The 20,611-nt window shown below is 41.0% G+C and overlaps 1 protein-coding gene across 1 annotated transcript in view; it reads left to right on the top strand.

Annotated features, from left to right (window-relative positions):
• The window catches only part of CACNA1C (calcium voltage-gated channel subunit alpha1 C), a 657,848-nt gene that overhangs the window by 444,266 nt on the left and 192,971 nt on the right, over positions 1 to 20,611 (top strand). The window contains exons 6-7 of the mRNA XM_042945417.1: positions 6,379 to 6,537; positions 13,208 to 13,404. Of these exons, the coding sequence (XP_042801351.1) occupies positions 6,379 to 6,537; positions 13,208 to 13,404 (356 nt within the window). The remainder of the gene's footprint in view (positions 1 to 6,378; positions 6,538 to 13,207; positions 13,405 to 20,611) is intronic.

The raw sequence follows: 20,611 nt of genomic DNA, 5'->3' as shown, positions 1-20,611 counted from the left end.
CCTGGTGTGACTCCTGGGGCCCTGAGAAGAACAATTCATCATCAAAGCAGGGCTTAGTGAGACGTTTTTTTATAAAACAAGAGTGTAATATATCCTCAGCTCTGTATCCATCCTGGTGGACCATCTGTAAGGGGTATGGAAGCACCAACTTCAGTCGGCCTGGGCAATTTGAAGCTAATCTCAACACTATCTTCAAGAAAGATGCCAGATTTTGCTTTCCATAATTGATGGCTCCTCTTAATCTTTTAAGGAAAAACAGGACAATTTATATGCCCCAGATCCTCTAAGTCTTTCCAACCCTGGAATTTTCAGGTAGGTACACAGCCATTTGTCCAGGGATTAACAGCAACATAAGAGGGGGGAAAGGAAAAGCCATACATGCCAACTAAGATCCATCTCTGTCCTTTTCCTAAACTCAGCATTGAATGGTGCCACTTGCCAAAGCCCCATCTCCCTGGGAGATCTGGCAACCAGGCATCTTGGGAGACTTTCCTTCTACCAAGAGGAGGTCATCTAACATGAACTGCAAATTATCAGACACTGGATTTCTATATTATATGTTTAATCCCTGTGTAGAACCGTGTGTTCCACATTTTCTGGTATAGTTTGCATATCAAACATCTTCTCCTATTGTTCCCATAGGCACATGTGTATTTGCCAGATCTCATATCCTGATTTGAAGTTAGGAAAATAGACTCATCATATTTTAGGCCTTTACTGATGTTGTGCTCAGAGGACATTTTCCAACAGTTGCTGTGATCACCAGGCTTACCTAGGGTCCATTTGCTTCTACCAGCATGAGCAGCCAGCCCTGAAGAAAGGCCTAGCAATTTTTTACCAGCCATAAGCATGGCTTATCTGAGTAGAACACTTGGGTGGAGAAATGTCAAATTAGAACTTGAACTGAAGGAGCTGTTTCTGGGACAGCTGTGAGCCAATTCCAAAAAGAAGATAGTAAGCACCCACACCTTGAGAGCCAAATTCTGTAGATGGACTGGAAAGAAGGAATTCTGGCCCCATGCTTTCATATACCAGTCTGTTCCAGGCTGTCCCAGGCTGGCTGTGAGGAAAGTAGGCAGAAACTAGAAGTTTTTCCTGGACTGGCCTTAGAAACATCTAAGAAACATGTTGTAAGCATGTGTTTATTGCTTTATAGACATAGATTTTGGAGGCTAAGAACCACAGTCTAAGTGCTATGGGGAGGCATTTAGCACAGTGGCAAAGCCCACAGGCTCAGAAGCCAGGCTACCTACCTGGCCCTGTACCCCATACTACCATTCACCACACATGTAACTATGGGCAGGCCATTTTGCCTCCCTTGGACTCACTTTTCTCATCTGTAAAATACAGTTAATAACAGTACCTGCTTCGTGGGTTGTTGCCAGGAAGAAATGGAATAATCCAAGTAGAGTGTTGAGAGCTGCACCTGACCCACAAAAATGTCTTCAGAACAGGTTAAGCAGGATATAGGGGCTTTGGTGTGCCAGGGCAATTCTTCACCCAAGAATACCCACAAGGCACCTCCTCCAAGAACTTGTTCAGTCAATGCTTGCACATATCTGAGAATGAAGATCCCACTACCTCTTAAAACATCCCACTCTAGGGGAGTCTGGGTAGCTCAGTCAGTTAAGCATTCAACTCTTGATTTTGGCTCGGGTCATGATTCCAGGGTCATGGGACGAGCCCCACATTTGTCTCTTAAGAGTCTGCTTAAGATTCTCTCTCTCTCTCCCTCTGCCCCTCTTCCCTGCTCTGTCTCTCAAAAAACAAAACAAACAAAATATCCCATTCCATCTTCAGATAGGTCTACTTTTTTAATAGTTTTCATTTGTGTTGAATCTAAATCTTTTCTGGAAACTTCCTAGTTAGTTGTGGTTCCATCCCTGTGGTTACATCAATTCATCTAACTCCTCTTTCTCAAAATAGCAATTTAAATCATATGCAAATCATTGATATCACCCTCCCTGCCTGTGCTTTTCCCATTCTATGAGTCTTATCTTTTTCTGACAATACATCTTTAGTTTCCTCTAATGATTATTTAAAGGCATGGTTTTCCATTCCTTCATCATTGTGGTTTCTGTTTTTTAAGGCAGCCTGTGCTTATGGATGCAATTTAGCTCTGTGTGCATTGAGTCTCTACTATGTGCTAAGATACAAAGATGAGAAGATGAGGCTTCAGGGAATGGCATTCTAGGCAGGTGTAACAGCATGTGCCGAATAGGGAGGCATGAAGCCGGAGAACTTCAGACAGTGCAGTATATTCCCAGAATAAGGAGTAAGGTATAAACTGGAATCAGTTGTGATCAAACTATGAAAGTTGGCAGGTGAGTGTTATGTGATAGGGAATCATCAGAGGACTTTTCATCAGGGAAGCAACACGTTCTAGCAACACGTTCATCAGGGAAGCAACACGTGCCTGAACATGAGCATTCTAACTACAGCGTGAAGATTGGGCAAAACTGAACGTAAGGACACCATTAACTGAATGAAGAACACCAAGAAGATGGAAAAGAGGAAAACAACTCATGAGTCAAAATGTCCAAAATATATACCAAAGGCTAACAGTGTCTATCTCTGGGTGGTGGAATAAGGATTCCACCTTATTTCCACCTGATTTCTTGCTTCTTTTTGCTTCCCATGTTTTCTAATTTCTCTGTGATAAGTATTTTCTGTTTTTCTCAATGATTTTCTGTGTTTTTCTGTGATCTTCTCTATAATACATGATTTTTCATATATCATTTATATAGTAAAAATAATTTATGCTTGTCTAAAAATACTTCAAAATCAAACTTGCGTGACTTGATAACCAGTTAGAGGGAAGAGCCTTGGCAATCGGTTTCATGGCCTGGATCCTCAGGTGGGAGGTATGGCCTCCAACTGAGATAGGGACAGGGGAACAGGTGTCCCTGATGGCTGAAAGGAAGTCCACAGGCTACTGTGATTTCGTTTTGGCCTCTTTGTAGCCTACTCAGAAGTCTCTGCCTGAGTTTGCAGGCCCCTGGAACTCAGCTGTCCATTCACATCCCTACCTGTACAGCACACTCCATTGCATCAAAGTCCATCAAAGCAAACTTTAGATTTAAAGTTTGTCCCTCCTTCAGTAAATACTTACTGAGTTCCAGGTGTGCCTGGCATGGTGAAGTGTCCAACTTCGGCTCAGGTCATGATCTTGTATTCTGTGAGTTCGAGCCCCATGTCAGGCTCTGTGCTGACAGCTCAGATCCTGGAGCCTGCTTCGGATTCTGTCTCCCTCTATGTCTCTGCCCCTCCCCAGCATGCACTCTCTCTCTCTCAAAATATAATAAACATTAAAAAAAATTAAAAATACTTACTGAGTGCCTGCTGTGTGCATCAGTGCTAAAACAGCAAAAAGAGCAGGCAGCCCCTGTCTTCAAAAATTCAGCCCAGTGTGAAAGACAAATAAAAATGCTTTAAAAAATCATTTGATGAGGGGCACCTGGGTGACTCAATTGGTTAAGTGTCCAACTTCGGCTCAGGTCATACCTTGCAGTTTGTGAGTTCGAGCCCTGTGTCAGGCTCTGTGCTGACAGTTCAGAGCCTGGAGCCTGCTTTGGATTCTGTGATTCCCTCTCTCTCTTTTCCTCCTTCACTTGCACTCTGTCTCTCTCTCTTTTTTTAATCTTTATTAAAAAAAAAACACTTAATGAACATAGAATTCCAAACTGAGACTAATGCTCCAAAGGAAGGGAAATGGTTCCAAGGAGATATATAAGAGAGGAAACTTCTGTCTGGGAGCTTGGAGAAGGATCCCCAAGAAGAGAGATGCTTGGGCCCAAAGCAGAAGGATAAGTAGGTGGGGACTGTGGAGAAGAATTCCAGGCCGAGAGAGGAGCATGCTTCACATCCCTGTGGTAGATGAAGTGCAGGCATACCTCATTTTATTGCAGTTTACTATATTGTGCTTTGAAGATGTTGCATTTTTGACAAATTGAGGGCTTGTGGCAACCCTGTGTCAAGCAAGTCTGTCAAGCCCTTTTCCTAGCAGCACTTGCTCACTTTGTGTCTCTGGTCACATTTGGGTAATTCTCACAATATTTCAAGCTTTCTAATTGTTATTATATTTGTTATAATGATGTGTGATCTGATTTCAGTGATTATGACTCACTGAAAGCTGAGATGATGGTGAGCATTTTTTAGCAATAAATTATTTTTTAATTAAGGTATGCACATTGGTTTTTTAGGCATAATACTATTGTATACTAAATAGACTACAGTGTAGAGTAAACATAACTTTTACTTGAACTGGGAAACCAAAACTTCATTTGACTCACTTTATTGCAATATCCATTTCATTGCAGTGGTCTGGAACAAAACCCTCATTGAGGTCTACCGTATAGTATATTGGAGGCTAAAAGAAAAGCTGTTTGGCCAGGAGTGTGGAGAGTGAGGACAGGGGATGGGGCGGGTGGAGAAGTAGATAGGGCCAGACCCTACAATGCCTTAAAGGACACAAGAAGGACTCTGGTCTTAACCTAAGAGCAGCACCTTGGCTGAAGCACAGAGGACCAATTCCCATTCTGTGTCTCTCACCACTTTCTTGCCACCCAAGGCTGTGGCACTAAAGGCCAGGCAGCAAAGCCCACTGATGGCCTGGATAGGTTGGATCTAGAGATCTCCATCCTCTTCAGTGAGTAGCACTTTGAGAGCTCCCCGCCCCAGCAGACACCTCTGAAACTTGCTTTGCAATTCAGTTTTCAACTTCCTCCATGGCTTCACATACTTTAACACTAATGTGTGTACAACTTGCTAATTAATGAAATCATTTGGATCTGAAAACATCTTGTTCTAATGGGAGGCTGCAAAGCACTCTCATTAATTCACAGGTAAAATTATTCCAGCTTTTCTCTTTTATTTTTTTTTTTCCTCTCCCCATCTTGGCTTAATAACTGGGGAGAATTCCTCTAATTAGCCTTGTGAATATCACTGCACCAAATCACAAAACATCAGTGGCTGCCTTGGGGTCTGGGGAGAGGGGGACCCAGACTTTGTTTACCCAGTGCAGAGGGAGGGCAGTGGCTGAATACAAAGATGAAGCTTCCAGCACAAGAGAGGATGTCTGCGGTTGGGGGGGTAAGTCAGATGCGGACACTAAAAGTGCCCTGTGTGGTGTGATGCACAGGTGGGCATCCTATCATATGTGTGTCAGAGGTGGCCACAAGATTTTCTGCACAACTGGCCTAGATGTAAGGAAGGAGAACCTGCCCTTTCCCCCACTTCTGCCGTAGGACATGAAGATTTGGTGTACTCACTGTTGATAGTAATCTAGGGGTGACTGACTGCAACTGTCTCTCCACCATTTGCAAATGAAAACTTGTAACATCTCTTTTGAACAAGGAGTATTCTTGGTGTCATTTATGGTTGAGTTCATAAGTTTGGGGGTCCTTGTTGCCATAAGATGATAGTACAAGCCTTCAGTACTTTTGGGATGCACTGACAAGACTGATACACTACGTAGGATTTTTCGTTTACTTTTTTTTGTCCTGGCAGGATCTGAGTACTTTTAGTTTTTATTGTGGTAATATATACATATCAAACTTTGCCATTATAATCATTTTAAGTATATGGTTCAGTGACACTAAGTATATTCACATTGTGCAAAGACCACCACCATCCATCTCTAGAACTTTCTTATCTTCCCAAATGGAAATTACATATTTAACTTGAACTCCCTTTATTGGGGCTTTTCAATGGAGGGCTCTAGTGTTCTCCAGATATGGGCCCTGAGGGAAAGTGGCCTGGCCAGAAATCTGTAGGAAGAGAGGTTCACTCACATAATCCAGATAAGGTCTTAGGTATCACCACCTATGTGTAACCTGGGGGTATGAATCAGTTTCAACAAAGAAAGTCCCCCCTCCCAGATGCCTGACAACCAGGCTGATGTGCGTTTTCTGGCAGATGGGTCAGCCACAGGATCTAGTAATCCCACCTTGAGGGATAAGCAAGTCCTTGCAGAGCTGTGTCTAGTCAAAGTTAATTCTCACTGTAGTGAGATGGTGGTCTGGGACAAAAAGATGCTAGGTTATCTCTAAGACAGGATATTAGAAAATTGGATAGTTCTGGATGAAACAACATGTTCTTCCCCTTAGAAGTACAACATCTGCCAGTCCTTTCATTTGAATGTGCCTCCAAGAAAGATTTGGAGTCAGGCCAACCTAGATATCAATCCCTGTTCTGTCACTCACTGTGTGACCTTACACCTCAGTTTCCTCATCTAAAAAATCAGACTTGTGATACCTCACTAGTAGAATTGCTAAAAAGATTACATGAGATTATGTCAGTATGGCATCTGAGATAGCACTTGGTTTAGTAAGTGGAAGCTGATGTTCTCACTGTTACTATCTAATTTTGTCATTGTAGGTCTCCAAGTCGTTCTGAATTCCATTATCAAGGCCATGGTCCCCCTGCTGCATATTGCCCTGTTAGTGCTATTTGTCATCATCATCTACGCTATCATTGGCCTGGAGCTCTTCATGGGAAAGATGCATAAGACCTGCTACAACCAGGAGGGCATAGCAGGTAAGGAAGATGCTGAGAGGCCAGCTCTCAAGAGGCTTCACTGTGTCATTGCTACTTTCCTTGTAGTTGGGTGAACTGCCACCATATAACCAGTGGTGCTAGGCAAGGCCTCCTCCATTCAAGGACTCATCTTTTCATTCCATGGTTAAGTGAGAGGCAGAGATTGGTATTGTTTTTCTCTTGGTAATTTTTCTTTTTACTAAAGTAGATCTCTGTTAAGACAGCTCCCATCCAGCACTGCTAAACAGTTTAAATGAGCTGTGTGATTCAAAAAACATAACCAAGCCAACCTTGAGTATTTTAATTTAAGAATCAGAACTGACCCAGGGCACCTGGGCGGCTCAGTCAGTTGAGCATCCGACTTGGGCTCAGGCCGTGATCTCACGGTTCATGGATTTGAGCCCTGTGTCGGGCTCTGTGCTGACAGCTCAGAGCCTGGAGCCTACTTCAGATTCTGTGTCTCCCTCTCTCTCTGCCCCTTCCCCGCTTGCACTCTGTCTCTCTCTCTGTCTCAAAAATAAATAAACTTTAAAAAAAAGAATCAGAACTGACCTAGTGATGGTGTGTATCTCTATTCCATTGGTCTTCCAGTGTCACTTGTCATTCAAAGCCCTGCCTTTGCCTGCAGCCAGTAGATGCCTCCATCACAACCCTGGGTTCTTTCCACTATCTAGGGCTCATCTTGCCTCCTCTGTGTCAGTGTTTTGTGCTTCTACATTCATAGGCAGAACCTCCCACCTTTTTAAGACTTCCCTATGTTCCTTCCATAAAACAATATAGTTAACAAGAAATGCTGGCCCATTTAGCACTTCTCTGAATACAACTAGTTTTGGTTTGTGGGATATGCTACAAACTGCTGTCTTAGGTTACTAAAATCTCAGCTGCACCTTTAAAAAAAACATTTAAACAGAGATTGACAAAATAAACAGACATATAAAGCAGTTTAACATAAAAACTTTTTGGAAAAGTACTTTCCCGCAAAGGGTTTAGCAGTGTTAAATTTATGTGATTTTTTATTCCAATAACAAGATCTTTCATTCTAGTTTTTGGCATCTTGATGGAGAAAGGGGAACATCTGTCTGAAGCTTTAAAAGATACCTCATTTCTTTCCATCAGTACTGCTTCTCATTTCTATTCAGCCCAGGCATTAAATTAAATGTGACCCCTCTTGCCTTGGGATGGTGAAGAGAGACAGATCTGTATGACAAAGAATGAAATGGTTATTCATATTCAGAAACCAAAATAGAGTACCAGATCTGGATGATCTCGTTTGACTGGGTGGATTGACTGGGTATTTGTTGTTTTTAGGTCACTGCTGCATAACCATAGTCCTAAAACAAACAAACAAGAAAACTATAAATCTATAATCACAGGCTTACACAATGGTTTTTACTGTTTTGATGAAGAGTTGTTTAAGAGACCATTTTTTTTTTTTTTACTCTAGAGAGAACTTCCTAATTATTTGGGTCATAATTGTATAAAATAAGCTATCATATTAAAAAAACAGAAGCTCTTTAATATTAGAACAGATCTTGTCTTTAGCTAAAACTCATCTTTGCTTAAAGGAATACCAAATAATGCAATGAGTAGTATTTTCCCCTTGAATTCAAATCCTTCTTTTTGTTCACTTCAGTCTGTAGCCAGCCCTGAGCCAATACATTTATGTTAATTGTGTAGCTTTATTAGATCTCATTCTAAGTCCTGCTTAAGAGCTACTGTATTATGTCTAAAGTTTATGCAGTTGTATTGAAATGATTGACGACTCTTTAGACCCAAAGTCCTCAGGCAGTCACAGGGATATTGAGTGTCAAAGACCCCAAGAGTGGGTTATATGTTATGGTGTAGCTCTCACCAACAGCATACCAAGTGGAGGACAGTGAAATGATGAAACTCTGCCACAGAGCTAAAGATAGCAACCCTACCCTGCAACCAAAGGTCTATATACAACTTACCTAAGGAACATTGCTCCCAGAACTGCCCATGGTTTCTCTCATTCTTCTGGGAAAACAGCAAAAGTATGTTTTTCACTGGTGGCAAGATCCTCTAAAGGCCTATGCTAATAAGCAACCTGGAACATTGGAAATCACTAGGTATCACTGTCAGACCTTCATTGGCCTCAACAGGCATGATAAACAAAAGAGATACAGGGTGGGATGCTCTCCTCTGTGCCACAGCTGCACAGTCTGGTGAAATAGCCACCACTGGCCTGCTAAAACTTATAGTGGCCTTCCCACTTTTAGGATAAAGACTAAAATTGGCCTCACCAATTGGGGTGGCCAATTTAGAACCATACTGTTGTCTATCCTTGATTTGCAAAAAAAAAAAAAAAAAAAAAAAAAGACCAGGAAAAATACTTGAGATGTCACCTGCTCACCTGCTTCCTATCAGAAGATGCATCAGATCATTTAGTGGTGGGTTTTCCCTTTACTCCACAAGTCAGAAGGGAAGTTAGCTCCCATCAGTGAAAATGAACATCAGCCTGGAGAGCCAGGATGTCAGAGGACAGATACCAAGAGAAGTGTCCCAAAGAGAGGAGCCATGCCAGCTCCATCAGGAAGGTGACCTCACTCTGTGTAGAGCCAGGCTCCCTGCTGGGAAGAGGGGCTGAGGACACGTGGCTGCAGAAGACTTTTTAATCAACACACTGCAATCCAGAGCTCATGTAGCTCCTCCTTCCTAAATCTGCCATCTGATGACAATCTAGGGACCCACTCCATTGCTCCCAAAAGAACACAATGCCACAGTCATCAGGGCCTCTTCCACCTACATAGTGACTAAAACAAATAAGAAGGAAAAAGTGTATGGAATCTGGACATATTTCATGCAGCCAAAGAGAATATCAAAAATTTGTAGTCTTTGAAGCCAGTCTTCATGTGTTTTGGAGAATTTTGTACCACCTTTAGAATGGGTGATTTTTTTTTTAATTTCAGACTTTAGATTGAATTACCATATTATTCTGCAAATTTAGATTATTCAAAAGTGCTTGTGAGCCCTTGTCATAATTTTTAATGGAATTTAAATCAAATTCTTTTTTGCACTCTAAGATTATTCTCAGATTACGAATTTTATGTGCTTGTAGATTTTAGGACACATTGGATTTTAAGCCATGTTTTCTATGAAGAAAGGTCTTGAGCTGGCCAGGTGAGCCATTATCCAGCCTCTAGGCTGCCCTTCTAGTTCCCTGTAGAGGTGGTCTCTGAAGAGGCAATTTTTCTCCAATCCCGGAGGCATCTGCAAGGCGCCTTCCTAGTTCCTCAACAGATACATCACCATATGCCGGCACCTTTTGTTTCTGGTTGTCCCATCTGTTTGATGGTACTCTGAGCCAGGCTACTCTGAATAGCTCTCCCAAGCACACTAATTACCCCTGAGACTGGCAGAGAATTGGTTGGCTCAAACCTAGAAATGAAATCACTTCCATTGTATTCACTTCTTAAAGTTGGTCCTAAAAAAGTAATTGATTTTGTCTTTGGTGATTTCTCCTTGGAACCCCTTACTGGCACTCTCCCAGGATTTCATATTCTTGTTGGTATTAACTGCATTTCTAAAATCGCTCCTAATCTTTGCCTCCATTCTTTTACCACAAACTTAATTTGGACTTTCCAGAATGACTCTACTTCTCTTCACTTCTGTTTTAAAACATAGGGCCCACATCTTTGTTTCTGTTTCCTACATCACGTTCCTCCTTTCTTCCCTGGGACTTCATGACTCTGCAGAAGAACACCAACACGTTTTCACATTCAAGCCATTTTTCCCCCACCCTCAAGTGCATGTCGCAAGGACCTGCTGATTTGTGTGTGTTCACATTTTTCAAGTGTTCCCTTTAGTGCTTTTTATAGAGACCTATTTTTACCAGATCATCATTGCTTCTTAATTGTTCTCAAATCTTTTTTATTGTTGTTCAAGATAGATTTAAAATAGCAGAATGGCGCTTGAGCCTTAAATAATCTCTCTGAATCTCAACCCTTTCTTTTTTATTAATGAGATCACTTCTCCTGATGCCATTTTCCTTTCAACATATATATTTTTTAATACCCCAAAATATGTTTTTCTTCCTTGAGGCACTCAGAACTCACTTTGGCAACCTTCACTTTTTCCTTATTTTTGTCTGTTTCAGGAAGAGAGAACACAGGGAAGGCTGTAAGATGAGCAGTCATAATACAAAGATTAATGGCATCTTTATTCACTAGAAAATAAAACAAGAGAAGAAGAAATGCAAGTTATCCCTCTGTTCTTCCGCCTTCTCTTTTCCTCCCATCTTCTATATCATTCCAACACTTATCATAGTGACTGAACACATCACGGTAGAAAGCCATCACCAGAATGGGTGAGAGCCCAACAACACGTATGATCTGTTTTTTTCTTGGTTTTCCAGCCTCTCAATTTTTTAGGTGTTTCTTGCCCACTTTTTCATGTATTCTTTAGGTTTTGGATTCACTTTTTAGTGTCCCTCTTTTTATAGCCTCTCATTATTTAAACTCACATCCAAATCTCCAAAGACTTCAAAAATTCAAAAGTCACAGAAGAGTTCTGTGACTAGAGTTCAGTTACATAAATGGAGCCCTCCTGGGAGCCAGGCCCTAGAGTCAGAAAATGGTGTAGACACTGTCATTCCCTCAAACAGTTCAGTGACCAGTGATGAAGACCTTTACAACTTGGTCATCACAGAAAGAATCACATGCAACCTGAAACACCAGGCCAAGAATAAGCCAGGAAGCAGCACTATTCACAATAGCCCACACCTGGAAACAATCCAAATGTCCATCAGCTGGTGAATGGATAGGCGTATAATGAAATGCACTCCTTGGCAATAAAAAAGAATATACTATACTGATATATGCAACAACACAGAACACAAAAACATGCTAAGAAAGAAGATAGACACAAAAAGCCACATATTATATGATTCTGTTTATATGAAATTTCTAGGGAGGCAAAGCTATAGAGACAGAAAGTAGATCAGTTTGCTAGGGGCTGAGGATAGGAGCAGGGATTGACTGCAAACAGGCACACAGGAATTTGGGAGTTTGATGGACATGTTTTAAAATGGATTGTGGTGATGGCTGTATAACTATATAAATTTACTAAAAATAATTGAGCTGTACATTTACATTGATGAATTGTAAGACATGTAAATTATATTTCAATAAAGCTGTTAAGGGAGAAAAAAGAAAAAAAGCCAAGACACACTCCGGCATATATTTTCAACCATACTGCTCAACTCATTTTCATAAGAACTGTCTCTTAGTTAGGATTAATATTCCTCTTCCTGTCCTCCTCTTGAGGGTGAACAGTTTCAAATTTGAAGCCACAAATTGAGAAAGACCAACCAATATTCTTCAATACAGAGGTACTAGACTTGTAATTGTTTTGATGCATATGAAACAAGATAAGACCCAGGGTGACCTGTTATCTCTAAATGAAGAACTACAAGTAAATTCTCTATCCCGGGGCATATATTTATTCACTGTCATTAACAGCAATCATTTGTTTGTTAGGACTGGAGTCTATTCTGTTTATTATTGTTACCTTCTATAAGCATGAGACAATGTCTTTAATTTTACAAACTTCTGTGAATTCCAAACTATTACCTTCCACAGCTGGGACCAACTCTCAGTATTTTGCCATAATGGGAATTCTTAGATCAGTCAAGTCTTATTTCAATTCGCCAATGACCTCCACACCAAAAATGTAAGACACATCTTAACTATTAATTTCCTAGTAGCTCTCCCTGGCATGTGGAATTGGTCCAAGCCCTGTCTATAGCCACAGTAGATATGTTATATGGTTTTCTGAAAAAACTCTGTCCATACTGAGTATTCTCCCTATTACCCACTGCCACTTTGTCCTGATTAGAGGTCAGAAAATGATTCATCTCTTCTGAAATGTATAAATTCTGGAGACAAAAGAGCAGTGCTACAAGTCTGTAAAAGTCAGTAGTATTTGGAATCAAGGGTTATGGTAAAGATTGCTATGGTTGATACTTTCCCCCTATGGTCAGAATTTATTTTTTATCCTTTATAAAGGCTTCCACTGTAAAATGATTTGCATGCCTGGTAATGCATCATGTAACATGTAGTGGAGAAAATGTTACTGAATGGGATTTGTTGGCTAATTATGTGAAAGAGTCTTCCAGTCAATATAGCCCTCACCCTAAACTCTGATATTCCAATGGAAGTGTCCATAGAGAATTTATCACCAAAAAAAAAAAAAAAAAAAAGGAAAGAAAAGAAAAGAAAGAAAAAAAAGAAAGAGAAAGAAAAAGAAAAAGAAAAAGATCATTTTCCAGGATATTTTCCACCTGGAGTAATTGCATCATCATTATTTTTTAATTGGCCATTTGACTATGATGTCAACATGTTTCAACAGAAAGTGTGATAATAGCCTTACTGTCTTTGAAATCAATTATTGAAGTTAAAATTCAGTCTAACAATTAGTTGAAAGTACTGACCTGCTAAATCAATGACACCCTAAATGAATACCTAGTTCTATATGTTGTTTAATTTGTCTATGGGGGAACTAACGAAAACTTGTTCTGCATTATTGTTGTGGTTGTTTTGCCTATCCCATCAACCTTATCCTATCACTTTTCTCTCTGACTTCTCTCTCCTTCTCTGCCCATCTCTCTCCATCCCTTCTGCTTCCTTCTCTTTTCCCCTGGTCATTCAAGATGTTCCAGCAGAAGATGATCCTTCCCCTTGTGCTCTGGAGACTGGCCATGGGCGACAGTGCCAGAATGGCACTGTGTGCAAGCCTGGCTGGGACGGGCCCAAGCACGGCATCACCAACTTTGACAATTTTGCCTTCGCCATGTTGACAGTGTTCCAGTGCATCACCATGGAGGGCTGGACAGATGTGCTATACTGGGTACGTAGCTTGAGATGGGTGGAGGCAAGGAGTCCAGAAGGCTGCAAGCCTTTCTTTGACATCTCCTTTTTCCATTCCCCCCATGACTTTGTGGTCATGTACACACCTTGGTGGAATAGTTGATGAATGTCTTTGATTTCTTCCAGATCTTTCCTGAGAAACAAAGCATGAAATTTGCTCCCTAATGAGTCTCTCTGTTTGCCCACCAGCCTAAGAGAAATGTCATCTCTCAGTTTGTCCTACTGTAGTGAGAAACACTGGTGTGCATCTGATGCTCTGTGAATGAGGTGGCCAAACCTAACATGAGGATTCTATTCAAGTCCCCTTCTCATTGTGGAGTTCCTTCTGTTCTTATCCTTGTCTTGCATCTGTCCCCAAAAGAGAGCTAAAGAGCACAATTATTAATTTTTAGGGCTAAAAAGTCATACTTGGTCTTCTAACAAGAAACAATTTTTATTGAATTGTATAGCATTATGGCATGCTATTATATTTCTATTTCTCATGTTAATCATACCTTATCATATTAGAATCGTCCATCAGACAAATACATTGCCATTATTTTCACTGCTAACAAAATACTCTGCTGGTTATGTGATGCATATTTATAAATACAACTTCCTAAGTGTCAACCAGTTGACAGTAAATCTTCTTCTACTTTCAAGATGCCCTTTTTATTATCCAGCAGCCAACACTACTTTGCCAACATTAAAGCTGTTAAAGTGCCAGATTTTTGCCTATGGGACAGGCAAATATACACACCATATTTGAGCTGTCTCCATTCTGGCAAAGTCAAGTCCATTATTTGTAAAAGCTCCAGAAAATATAATTCTTTATAGTATCTCCTACTTGAGCATGAGGAATGACTTGCCAGAATCCAGTGTTGTTCTCCAGCATTTGGGTGAAAAATGCTTGTTGCCAGTCTTGAAAATACCATCTCACACAGAGTTTTGCAAATAGTCAAATTTATTTGGCCATGCTGAAAACAGCCTAAGATCCTGCTTAGGGAATAGTGTCTACACACTAAAGCAGGGAAGAGGGAGAGGAAAGTGAATGCCTTCCCATTGAACAGAGCTGCCAGATAGAAAGGAACTGATGCCAAGAGAGGTGTTGACTTCTTCCTAAAATCATAAGAGTTTTGTAACAACACAGAGATGTGGTACAGGGTATTGTATCTTCTAATTTTTTCATAAGCACCATGTCCTCTCGATTCAAAACTCTTCTTCCCAGTTTCTATGTTCTAGTCAACATGCTGAAACCTTGTGTTGCTATGAAATGCGTACTTCTGCAAATGACTACTAGAAACTTGCCCAAGAGCCTTGTACCCAGCAAACATTTATTGAGCATTCCTTGCATGCCAGGGATGCTTCTAGGTATAGAATTCAGACATAAATAACATCCAGTTAAGATTGAAAAGTTCAGTCTAGAGAAATAGTAAATCTAAACTAAATAATGGTTGTACAGCTGGAGCCTGTGCTCCAATGGTATTGTTGCTATGTTGTGATACTTTGAAAAAAAGACAAAGGCCAAATCATCTCACCCTCAAATTAAAATGAAACACTGGAAAACATTTTTCCAGCCTATGCTCAATACAAAACTGGTTTGAACAATTTCTAAGAGGAAAAGAAGGAATTGAACTAATTTGAACTAAATTGAACTAATTTGCCTAAATATGCTTAGGCAAATATATTTTGTTTAGTAAAGCTGATCAAATTTCCCAAGTGGCTCTTCTACCTTGGGTAGATCCCTCTGTCTAGCCAAGGACAGAAACATTCTTCTGCACATTGAGGTTTCTGCTATGGGCATAGAACATATGATCATATGGAACTGTGCTTTGGAGCCTCATCACTTGAGCTTCAACCCTACGCCTTAAGTTGCTATAGGAATGACTTCTGTGGCAGCAAATTGAGGGCAGAGTGGCAGTGGGTGGGTGGGTGTGGGGCTGGGGTAATAGGTATAATTTACTTTGCTGATGGCCCTGATATATTTTTGTGATCTTCCTTCATCACTCCCTCCCTCTCCCCCACCATAAGTCATTGATACCCCACCAGCCAGATGTGACCCAAAGAAATACTGTCATAATGACAGCCAGAGTGGGGAATGAGAAGAAGCACACAACTGCAACTACCAATTTTCAGCAGCTGTGTTGTGCTCTCTCCCCTGGGGTGTATGTGATAGAGCTCAAGCTGGGAACAGAGAAAGTGTCAGAGGTGAAGGAACAATCCCAGGCTCATGGGACATGCCTCTCTGATTTTCCCAGCACCTTCCCAAAAATGGCCATGTTGTGTGTGTGTGCATGTGCATGTGTGTATGTGTCTGCACACATACACACATGCACATGCACGTATGCTCCTTAAGCTGATACAACTTCATACTTGGGTATTCGTGATGGAAGCACTTCCCAGCCCAATGCTCCTGCTTTCAGATAATTTCTCTAATTGCTTTGACCTTTCCATGGCCATTTCTTCCTTTCTTCCTTCTTCCTCTCTCTCCCTCTTACTTATTCCCCTTCAGCCTTTCTCCTCCTTGTCTCTGGCCTGTATCTCTAAACCCACAGACTCCTAAGTCTTGATGTATCTTAGTATAAAACATGGAGCTTTCTAATTCCCTCCAAGCCACTGAATGAGAAGTTCCAAAGTTAGGACGCAGTATCTGCACTTTGGAAAGGCTTTCCAGGGAATTCTGATTCCCAAGCTGAAGTCTGAAAACCCCTATAAATCTAACCTATTCAGTCTGCATGGTGCTGCTTTGATGCCACTGGATTTGAACCAGTCTAAGGAGCTATGGTTTCCATGGAAATTGGGGGAGTAGGGTCTTCCACTCAGAAAAAATGCATTTCCCTTCAAAGGCAAGGGGCAAGTCTAGAGGATGTTGGAAGGAGCAACCAAGATTTTCAAGTACAGCAACGAATGGAAACCCCAGAGCTGGGTTCATTTTGAACTATCAAACATCTAGTTAGATATACCTAGGGAGAGAATTGGCCATTAAAGCACTAAAGAAGCAATTGATTCAATCACTGGATAAAGCTTGGGATGGATGGCACCAGGAAGGTCACCAGTAGCAAATGGCAGACACCTGCTTCCTACCATGGATAATATCAAGTTTATTTCTCTTTTTCTGTGACATCCGTTATTTCATCCCATTGTTATGATTTTGAAGAGTTAGTCGACTAAAAATATAAGATCAAACTGTAATACTTGAACAGTTCCTCAGCTGTTAAAGCTATTAGCCATACATTGGGCCAAGGCCCCAACTAGGTGAATGATTTGTTGAAACATTTATTTTACCAAGTCCGCAGATGACAGGGTAAGGGGTAGGAAACACTGGGGATTTGAAAACTAAGCCGAAACTCAGTCTGAGGTGTGGTTTCTTTGGGCAATGGCTTCTTAAGCCAAAGCCTCTTCATTTACTTTCAGGACATCCACCCTCTTTAAAAATGGTGGGGAAAGGTGATCAAATAAAAAGTATCAGCCTTCTTTAGAAGCACTGAAGCACCAAAACCGAGGGAAGAATCCAATATTGTATGGCATTTACCATTGGTTTCCATTTCTATGTTCAGATTTTGTTTGCTTTTTTTTCTAACAAAATAACCCTCGCCTTCTGCATATAATTCAAAACAACTTGTCTTATATGGTTTGAGTATGTGCCTTCCTGAAGATAGAAGAGACTGTTGAATCAAGATGATCTGCAGAATTCTTAGACGTGATCAAGAACTAGGGTCAGTTTGAAATCCTGAATATTATCCCTTCCATGTTGTGGCCGAATCGCAATTAAGTAGCATAAACATCAACCAAGTGTCTGTTCAGTGCTGACTTTGTACTTGAGATAGCCGCATGCTCTTGTGAAACAGAATAACATGGCCACTTACTCAGGGTTTAGAACATCTGGAGAGGATCACATGTAAGACTCGTGGGAAAAGGAAGCAGGAGTTAGAGTAGGCATCACCCAAGAATACACATTTCTAGCTCTTTCATAATCTAGATAACTGAATAATCCTTCATCAAGAGGATTCTGTTGATCTCTGCTCACTCAGTGCCCTCCTGATCCAAGGTCCCCAAGAATATTACATACTGTGGAGCACAATAAAAGCACTCTGGTCTAGGTTTTCCTGGACTCACACCCCAGCCCACCCTACCACCAACATACTGGGATCGCTTCTTTCTGACACCACCCATTGACCCCCCACAATTGGTTTCTCCAGGATCAGTTGTTTCATTGATTCTTAAAAAATAGAAATTGGACTTAAAATAGGATTAAAAAGAATACTTAGTGAGAAATCATATAAAGAAAAGATTTTTTAGAATCACAAATAGTGTCTTCTGTAATATCTGGGTTAGTTTGGACTCAGCAGGAGAACTTGGGAACAAAATTCTAATGTTTTAACCTTTCATAAGTCAGTTGTCAGCTCCACACTTTGTCTTGTCGTCCCACTTACATGTCTGGACATGCTGGCAAGATAATTCCTACTAAACTCTCATACACACACACACACACACACACACACACACACACTCAGGCAGGTTGATTCAGGCTTTACCCTATTTTTCCCCACTCAATCTTTTCTTCAAAAAGCCACCTTTTTTCACTGCAGAATATAGAAAATGAGTCTCTGAAGGCATCAAGAAAGCAGAAATGAAGCTGAGCTCTATTGATGACCTAATAGTCATTCTAAATGAAGAGCTGAGAAAAAATCCTCAAGTAACCTAGAAACAGTATCCTGGGCTCTTTAACAGGTATCAGAGTAGAGAAAGTGGTAGGTCCTACTTAAGACCCTGCAGTTCTTAACTTTTAATCTGCTTCAGTGAAAGTGCTCCCCACTTAGTGCACATGCTGCTTTAAATAAAGAATGTCATTTAGTAAACTGGTGGTTTATAAGCATATCAAAAAGAAAATTAGCATCTCTCAAAGATATTATTTATTTAATTATTTGGTTTTATTTTATTCATTTCACTGGCATTAGAGGAGTCCTTATTATTCAATAATTCCATTTAACAAACATTTATTGAGCAGGTACTGTGTTCCCAGGACTGAGTAGGGACTCGGGTAGAGAGATGGGGAGATGTTCTGCCCTCAAGGAATTTAGGATCTGATTGAAGAGCTAAGGGACACACAAAGAAACATAACTTAGCAGCACAAGACAATACACTCAGGGAGAGCAGAGAGAGTTCCACACTGGCACAGAGCACTTCAGGAAGAAAGTGGAATTTCACTGGCCTTGAGGCTCTTCCTCCTGGGAAAAGCAAGCTTTATAACATTTTGGGAGATTGGAGAGAACTGTGTTTTAGGTTCTCTCAACAGCTCAGCTCAGCTGCCCCAATGTGTCTGAAAAGCCACCTACCTAGAGGTGCAGTCACAGGCATCAAACTCAACCCCACACCTGGTGGCTGCCCAGGACAAACAAACATTTCTTCCTTTGGCTGTGAGCCAGCCTTCTCCTACACAGGTGTTCATACCTGAGGCCACCAGTCTACTCCTTACGCCCCCTAAACTTCCCCAGGATGTCAATGCATGATTCTAACTGAGTTCAGGGATTTTAATAGATCAAGGATTTAATTTTGTTGGCTTGCCTTTATGTCAGGAGGCTGTTGGTGTCTTTCCCCACATAATCCAGGCTTTTACTTGTGCCCTGAGGCATTCACAGGTTTTCCATGTACAATGATAAATAGGTGCAGGGGGTGGAAAGGAGTCAGGTAGTACCTGTTGTCTGACTTGCTACTCATTGACCTGTGGATGGGAACCCCATGTCCTCTAATGATTCTAGCAGCCATATCATCCTCTAATGATACTCTGTGGAAAGCACTGTGACTTTTATGGGTTTACACCTCCTGCCTTTGATGACAAGTGACAGACCTCTTGGCATTTGCTGAAACTACTTAGTCTTTTTAGATCCCCAGTGCCTATGCTACGAACCTGATAGGAGAAAATACCACAACTTGAAAACTCATGGAAATCAGCTAGGCTTGAGAGTAACCTTGACAGACTAGGGTCCAGGGGTTTTGTTCCTCCTATTTTTTTCTTTCTGGGAAAAAAATAAATGTTGGATTTGAAGGTCTAAGGTTGAAGTTGCCCTCAAGGAATTAAATGTTCTTTTCAAAAGGTTCTTCTGTATTTTTCATTCAGTATCACCTTTGGTGTGTCTATGGATTCTTGGAATTATTTTAATAAGGTGTGTGTTTCAGCAAAGCCTGGTGTCATCTTGTTAGTCCTTGGGCCTGAAGGCCGCAGTGGCTGCTTATGGTGGACATCAAGATGTCTAAATGCATGCCTTCCTTACAAAAGTCACAAAGCTTCCTTTGTTATAGGCCTAAGAAACATATAGCTTTAATGGTTTGAGAAAACCCATCCTTTTTCACCTCTAAATAAGGGTGTCAGCAATCTGGGTCATTTTTAAAAAATATGTCTTTATTTATTCTCTCTCTTCTTAATAGCTCCATTCCAGCTGATTTAAGACATCAATCTCATCACTCCAGGCATTGCCCTACTTCAGAGACACCCAGCATTGTATGCTCTCTGCTCAGTCTGCCCCCAAAAGTAGGTGGCCTAGAATAAAGAGAAAGCAAAAGAGAAGACAAAAGGGGTGCTTTCCTCTCAGGCCTGAGCCACACAGACCAGAGAATCACCCACTGGTGGCTGCTGAGCATTGCTGCCTGAGGAAGTGATGGGGTCTTAGGAACTTGTTCATCTCCCTGTCCTCCTACCTCCTGCTCCTCACCTGCTATTCTGCATCTTAAACCTTTGAAAGAGAGAGAGACCAAACCAAAAGCATAGGACAAAAGAGAGGTAGGGATCCTGAGTCTCCTGAATATAGCCCTGGCTCTCTATGGGATATCTATAGGTCATGAAAATATCTATGAGTCATGAGGTTACCATAGGGATATCAATGGGATATCTATGGGTCATGAGGCTATTATGAGGATATCAATGAGGTATCTATGACTCTTGAGGTTATAGGATATCAGTGAGAAATCTATGGGTCATGAGGATATCAATGAGATATCTATGGGTCATGATGTTATCTACAGATCATAATGTTATGAGGCTCTCTATGAGCTATCTGGGGGCAACATGGTCTATATCTCCATCTATCTGAAGTCCTTAATGATGCTGGAAGTCACTCCCCTTGTGACACAAAGGAAAGGACACCCAATCTGAATAAGGGCCCAAGGAAATTTCCAGAGTTCATGAGTTTGTTGATTTGTGAGAGATATGT

The sequence above is a fragment of the Panthera leo genome, chromosome B4, assembly GCF_018350215.1.
Source record: "Panthera leo isolate Ple1 chromosome B4, P.leo_Ple1_pat1.1, whole genome shotgun sequence".
Classification (NCBI taxonomy): Eukaryota; Metazoa; Chordata; class Mammalia; order Carnivora; family Felidae; genus Panthera; species Panthera leo.
Note: the sequence above shows the minus strand (reverse complement) of the source record. Positions and strands in the feature narration are given on the sequence as shown.